Source organism: Montipora capricornis, chromosome 10, assembly GCF_036669925.1.
Source record: "Montipora capricornis isolate CH-2021 chromosome 10, ASM3666992v2, whole genome shotgun sequence".
NCBI lineage: Eukaryota > Metazoa > Cnidaria > Anthozoa > Scleractinia > Acroporidae > Montipora > Montipora capricornis.
In genome coordinates this window covers 16053626-16061125 of record NC_090892.1, presented here as the reverse complement: position 1 = coordinate 16061125, position 7500 = coordinate 16053626, and the positions used below count along the sequence as shown (strand labels likewise).

Sequence of the window (7500 nt, the reverse complement as noted above, 5' to 3'; positions counted from 1 at the left end):
GAAAATACAACCCTATTAACGTTGAACTCATTTTGACAAGCTGTGCATGGAAATTGTGTCAAAACATAGTCATTCAAACTGATCGAAGGAACCTCTTAATTGCGCGTTATTAAGCATGATCAATGCCATGCTTCTTGTGACTAAACACTGCATCTTACGTTTTGCTGTGAACAGTTCTGTTTTGTCTACGGTTACAGTAGAAATTGTGTTTAAACGGTACTTTAAGCTAAAGAGCCAATTTTTTAATTTAGGGTCTTAACACTTGTGGCCAATGAATGCCAGTTTTCTCTACTTTTGGTGAAGAAAGTGAAGCTCTATAGACCGAATGCATAAATGGCGGCCAAAAAAATATTATTTTGTTTATGTGCCAATTAGCCTCACTAGCCTCGTTTGCATGGACTAAATATAACAGAAATGTTGCTTGAGAGCGAGGCTAGTGAGTCTCATTAGCACATAAACAGAAGAATACATTTTTGGCCGCCATTTATGCATTCGGTCAATGTTAGGTCATCAAGCTGACAGTTCAAGGAGTACCACATTTTAGCCACAAGCTGTAACTTCAGTGACTATATCACTTCCTTGCAAGTGTGTTGAAATTCAGTTTACAGTCCACACATTCTTCGCTGCCATTCAACATCTCCCTCATCACTAAACCACCGTGTGAACTCCTGACGCATTTCTTTAGCTTCACTGGTGAACCAAAGCTGGCTGCAATGGCAACAGAGACTGGGGAGGAAGATCATCTCTCCAAGACCCGGGAATAAGCTCCCGTGTATTCGAATCTTCTCTGTCGATCAGTGTCGGAGGACAGTACTTGCTCTATCGTTTCGTAGCCAGTTATGAAGCGTAAGTATAGCCATAGTGATTTGCTGCACCTTTTCGGGTTGCAGCAAAAAGGGAGCCCGTAAAAAACGACATCTATTTCCCAGAATACCGAGAATGTTCTCAGATATTCTTCGCCCTCTCAAAATGCGGTAGTTGGCTATCCTTTCCTCGGCGACCGTCAGATTTCCTCTTGGGTAGGGCTTAAGCGCTTATGTGTTTGAACAAAGGGAAGGCCTCATCCCCTGTAAGAACAAAGGGAATCGGCTTTGTAGCCCCTGGCAGTGGGTGAAGGGGAGGTATATTTAAAGGGTTGTCACAGCTCTCCAGGGCTTTCTTTATCATGTCGATTCTTTAGAGAGCAACGATGCCATGCATGGCCGTCTGGGTTTCGTCCGTTTGTCCCTACATCGACAAATAGACTTTCATACTCTGGTCCAGCCATAACCAATGCTACTATGCTCTCATTTCCTTTATAGTCATGAAAATGAGATCCCGCGCAGGCTGGCTTTTGGATAAGGATCCTTTTCCCGTCAATTGCTCCAATAATGTTTGGAATATTCCACCTGGAGTAAAATAACTGCGCAATTTCCTTCCATTTATCACTTGTATTTGGTGTTTTCAAATACTCTTTTCCGAAGACACGATAAATAGCGACGCAAACCTCCATCACAATACAAGATATTGTACTCGTACCGATTCGAAACTGAAAGGATAGTGACTGGAATGTTTCACCGGTTGCAAGGTACCTGATTGCTAGGGCTACTCTCTCGCTTAGTTGTATAGATTCTCTCATAAATGTTTCCTGTTTCTTTATGAACGGTGCAACTGCGGGTTTCGACAAAACACTGACCCCCTACTGACCCCCTCACTGACCCCCCTACTGACCCCCCCTACTGACCCCCTATAAAATCAAAGGGAAAATGAAAATTAAGAAAGCCCAGAGCTATCAATGGGACCCGATTCAAGTTCATCAATAAATTTAGCTTACCCGAAACTTTCAAGATGGCGGATGCGTTGCAGATTTCCTACTCTTGTTCTCCTTTTACTGTTTACTGGAGGTTTTGTTGACGGAAAATCGAGCACAGAATAAGATTGAATATGATCAAATATTGCTTTCGTACGTATTGGGAAATGAAGCAAAGAGAAACGCTGACAAATGAACAGGCCTTGGGACGACAAGCTTCCCATAATAAACTTCCGGTTGATGTAATCGTGTGCGTGTAGCTCGCGGTTAGTTGCCAGAATTTCTTCGCTATTTTTATTGCTTAATTTTCTAGCGGGTACAAATACCATGCTTGCTGATATTCCAACTTATTCTGTGCTCGATTTTCCGTGACAATTCCTTCAGTCAAATGAAAAGGGGTTCGAAAACCTGCAACGCCTCCGCCATCTTGAAAGTTTCAGGTAAGCTAAATTTATTGATGAACTTGAATCGGGTCCCATTGATGGTTCTGGGCTTTTTTGATTTTCATTTCCCATTGATTTTATAGGGGGTCAGTAGGGGGTCAGTGTTTTGTCGAAACCCTGCAACTGCTTCTACCAAAGCGACCAATTTAGCGTGCGGTACCCTCACATATTCAGCAAAACCAGGCGTGTCTTCAACTGCCAACTCTTTAAAAATCGTATGATAAGCTTCCCGTTCGGTACGTCGCAGTAGCCATTGCCGGCACCAGACTTGTCGTTCCAGCATCATAGGAGCTTCATCATCGAGCATCATCATCAAAACAACAACTAGTTTTCGGTTTCTATCCCAGTCATTCCAATTACTAGCGTGAGCACGGACTCCTCTGTGAACGGCCGCCATCTTTTTTCCACATGCACAACCGCAAACTAAAACTAAAATTGAAATCGCCACCTATCATGATCTCGTCGCACTTGAAATCAGCCAAATGACTAAAAACCGAGGTGAAGAAATTTGAATCATCGTTGTTTGGAGCGGAAATATTTGTCAGCGTTAATTGTTTCCCATTTACTGTCAGATCACATATTATAAACCGTCTCTCGGGATCGGAATATGTATTAGAGATTTGAAAGGTGAAGTTATTACTGGGTTGCCTATGGGCAAACCCAGTCGAGGTCTGCGTTTAGTTTGTTTGTTTTCCTTTTTTTCTTTTTTTTTGTTTGTTTTTTTTTTTTCCGTGTCGGTAAAAGTCTTGCCTGTCACTCCCCTGGTAAGTGGTGTCTTTGTGTATAGAGCCTTCTGCGCGTAATTTCTTAGGATCGAGAGGGTAGTGGAACTGCGTAGATTTCTCTGGTGGACACATTAGAATCATCAACTTAGCCTGCAATGGCGTCGAAAGTCATGCAACGCGAATGGCGTTTTAGTGGATCCTTAAACAAAATATACCCTTATGGAGCTCAATAATGGAAAGTCAGTTGGATAAACTAGGCATGAATCTCAAAAGCGACGAGTACTGGACTTCGACAACAATCTATCGCCCGTCGAGACGAAATCAAAGTGGGCAGTATTTACCTGAAGTACATGGTAATTTGACACAATTGAGTTTCTTGTCTTCACGCACGCAATGAAATAGGAAGAGGTTTTCACCTCTAAGAGCAAATATGTTGTTTGTTTCAATAAAATTTTCGCTGGAAAAGGATTCTGTGGTATTTTTTGCCTTTGTGAATTATGATATCATGTTGTGTATTGAATTTTCGAGCTTAAGGTTCAAATGTGATATGGGAGAAGTTTTTTTAGTATTGCTCTGTAAGGAGGAAGGGTTCACAGGCCTGTTGGAAGCGTGCTTGAGTTTCAACAAAATGAGGCCCAAAATCAGTGAAAACTTGTGACGCAGATGAATAATAAAGTAGCTGCTATTTCCAAAATGATGGAATTACCTGGTGATAAATAACGTCGTACGCGTCTTGGAGAGTAAATTTTGACTTTGCATAAACAAGAGTTGGGCGATTGTGATCTTTGTTTTGACTTCGCTCATTTCATTGTCAAACTTTATAACACTTGACAGAAAAAGAAACTTACAAAAACCCGGTATCTTGCCATCATTTGACACAGATGCTTCACTGTTTGGCGACTAAACATGCCGCGGTAACTTAATCACGGCGCTCGCTGAATTCCGGCCATGTCACTTTCGATTTTGCAATTTACTTGAACGTAGCAAAAATCTCCCAAAATGTTTGTCGCTGATCGTAACTTTTTATATTCTATATTCACGGTTCAAAATTAATGTTGTTTTCATGTCGTAAATATTTTATTCTCGATCGACCGTCCGGGAAACTTCCTTCTGCTCTTTCTGAAAACTGTGTATCAATATTTATTTGCTTTTTCATCAATATTTGTTTTGCATAAAGCAAGCTACCAGAATCTGTACCTTGCTGAGTTCGCATTTGTTAGCGTTAATAGTATTTTCGGTCTGATGTTTCTGTTTTTTATGAGGGGTTTATTGTTTTGGTCTCCCATCCCAACACTAACCCCGCGAAACAGGGCTTGACTTCAGTGAAGTTTAGTGTTACAAAGTTTTCGGATGCTCATAGGGCACACTTGTGGTGAAAAGAAGTTGTGAGGGAACTTGAAAATTATCAACATGTCAGCCCAGAAGCCAATGTTTCTCGCTTCTCTTTTATTTGTTATTCTTCAGAGACTGGAATGCTGTATTTCAATACCACACAATTCAGTGCCTTCTGATTTTCTGTAGCACGTACCACAGGCAAGCCAGTGTATGCTTCACAGAAGCATCTAGTTATTAAAAAGTATGGCAACAGCTGAACAAAGCTTGATAGCCACACTCAGCCCACCAATCATTCTTATTGTCTTCTGTACAGTGCATTTCTTGAATAAAATATACTGAATATTTTTTTGCTCTAAGCCAGTTAAAGATTTCTCGCCGCTTGACCTGGTCTCCCAAACCTCTAACGTTAATTGATCCTATTTTAAAATCCATTTTTAGACGTTTGTGTCAGACAGCATCGACTGTCTTTACCCAAGGAGTATTCTCGCAATACAAAAAATATGAGAAATAAAAAAAGATAAACAAGAGGTTAAATAAAATAACACTAAGGTTACGTAAAAACACAGCAAACTAAACATTGTCAGGCAAAATGTAAACAGAGACACGCACGTATCAATAAAAGGTTAAATTGACTGGGGACGAAAAACGCGTTTTCTTAGGCTCTGTCCTAAGTTTGAAAGAGAAGAAAAAACTGAAAATCTAATAAAGAAAGCAACCGTCCGCAATAGCATAAGTTATACATTGTTTTTCATCAATCACACAGTGACAGAGGACCCGACAGCAATTGATTGTTGAAGCAATGACAAAAAATACAAAAAGTTATGGAGGAAGTTCTTTACCTACAGGCCATAAGCGCCCTCTAATATACAACTTTGTGCTTGGCTAAAAGAATAAGTGTCATGCATGGCCATTTCTTGTACCACTTTTTCAAGTTATCATTTCGTTGAATGCATAGATTGAAAATTTGATTAGCGTTACATTCGGTCATAATTTTTCTAATTTCTGATGACAGTGTTGTGTATACTCCCTGTGTATATAGCTGTTGTCATCTGTCAAATTTTGTGTTTTGTATTATATTGTCTCAGTTCTCTGCGTTTCCTAGTGAGTAATTTTTGTGCCTCAATATTGCTATTCCATGTCCATGTTGTTTACACTCATCTAAAAGCCGCTGGGATTCGTCTTCGTTTGGCAGTTTTAAAAGTTGCCATCTGTACCCTGCGGCGTTTAACAATTTCAGTCGGTAGGTCTCGGAACATTTGAAACTTTGATCCTTTCAAGCGGTGTCCCAGTGAAAAAATGTTTTGCACATCTTTATACCTCAGGAAACGTGCAAGAATTGGACGAGGATTCCCCTCTTTGGTGTTCTGTGCGGTGAACAGGTTGAAAATCTACTGTGACATTCCGAGCATCTACATATCCCAGTTCGCGTTCTAAAAAGTCTCTTAAAATCTCCTCTGTGTCTTCAAGTTGGTCTTGAGGTCCTTCTTCGATATTCATAAACTTGATGTTTTCACGTCGAGAATAGGCCTCAAGATACAAGCATTTTGACTTGGTCTCCCTAACTGCTTCTTCATGTTTTTGCACCTTCCTCGTGAGGTCGGTAATTTCTGCTTGTGCCTTTGCTAACTCTTGAGACTTCTCCTGTAATTGTTTTGCAGCAAAGTTGGCGCCATCTTTCAACTCGCTTATGATCCTTCTTGGCTTCTTCTTTGAAAACTTCCAACTCTGTCGTTCGTGTTTCTAGCTTTGCCAGTTTGGATTCAATTTTCTTCAAAGACAGTTCTATCGTGTCTAGCTTTTCTAGCTTTTCCAAAATCCTTTGTACCTTCGCAGCAACCTCCCCCGACATATTAATTAAGAGCTGTCATTACTTCATCTTCTTCTTGCTCGGGTCCTTCAGTGAGCAGTGAATCGTACTACTTAGGTTTTTTCACCTCAGGCGATGTGGTTGAGTCGTCCGAGGAGTCCGATGATCTAAACGTTCTTTTGTTGAATACTTTTGCTGAACAATTCAGCCATTAGTCACCATGCCAAGTGTAAAGATTGCGGACAGTCACATCGAAGGTCTTTACTCCGCCATTACTCGACCATATCAATTATGCTGGTATTGTCCCTGACTGTTTTCAAGTAGAATTCCTTAGTGTTAACAAGGATGGAATTATTACAAGGGAAATTGGTATTTTACCAGTATAACTGATATGGACAACAACTGGAATATTCTTCTATTTAAAGAAGCTTTCTATATAAAAAGTAAGCAGTCTGCAATTAACTCTGGCTTTAAAGCTAGCCGCGAACTCTTATTATTTAAATAAGTCTCGTGTATTTAAATATCACGCGCTCTGTAAACCCCGATTTGCCTGATGATGATTTTGAAGTACGGTAAATCGAAATATAGCAATAACATCCGTCTAACTCTGGTGAATATCGCCATGATATTGGCTTTGTTCGGGTTGTCTTTCGTACTGTACTATTTGCATTTATTGTCGAACGTTTTACGCGTGAATGACGGTTTGCATAGAAAGTAAAATCTCCTCTGTTGACCAAACGGCTCACCACCTCTTATTATAAAACAAAATTTGAGTTTGAAGCTCCAATGAAGAATACGTGACTCACTCCTGTTAGACACGTTAGTCTCGTTCGACACGTACGTCATTAATACTTCACCGTGTACAGTGATCATTCGCAGCATGACGATAAAAATATTCTCTTACCTAACTTCCTTACCTGTAATCCGACCAGAAAAACCCAACATCTTATTTAAGTTGTAAGTGAATAACACGCACTGAAATCCAAGGAATAGGGCAAAGATTGAAATTACGATCCATTCAATTCTTCGCCATCGTCGCCTCATGACTTCTTTATAGACAACGAGGGAAAAAAACCATGATGGATGAGTGGACTATTAAAGAACTGCATCGTTACCATGACAACGAAATTTAGATTGTTTCTCTTGGCTTCATTTTTTGTTCTCAACACAACTCTTTCTTGCGATTGGAAGTTACCCACGATAATATCTTATAAATGATTCAGCCTCAAGCGTTGACCGCCTTGAAATACATTGAGATTCTTTTTCTTTCTTTCTTTCTTTCTTTCTTTCTTTTTTTATTTTCCTTGTTTTCTTTATTTATTTATTTATTTATTTATTTATTTATTTATTTGTTTATTTGTTTATTTTTATTTTTACCCACGACATCTACCCACACCCACG

At 39.9% G+C, this 7500-nt stretch overlaps 1 protein-coding gene and 1 pseudogene across 2 annotated transcripts in view; both read right to left on the bottom strand.

Annotated features, from left to right (window-relative positions):
- The window catches only part of LOC138019378 (alpha-1,6-mannosylglycoprotein 6-beta-N-acetylglucosaminyltransferase A-like), a 62483-nt gene that overhangs the window by 46898 nt on the left and 8085 nt on the right, over positions 1–7500 (bottom strand). The window contains exon 1 of one of the 2 annotated variants that reach the window (XM_068866147.1): positions 7017–7205. The exons of the other annotated variant lie outside the window; for it this stretch is intronic. Within the exon in view, the coding sequence (XP_068722248.1) occupies positions 7017–7143 (127 nt within the window). The 5' untranslated portion in view covers positions 7144–7205. Of the gene's footprint in view, positions 1–7016; positions 7206–7500 lie in introns of those variants that run through there. 2 annotated transcript variants of the gene reach the window in all.
- Positions 603–2629, bottom strand: LOC138018645 (uncharacterized; annotated as a pseudogene).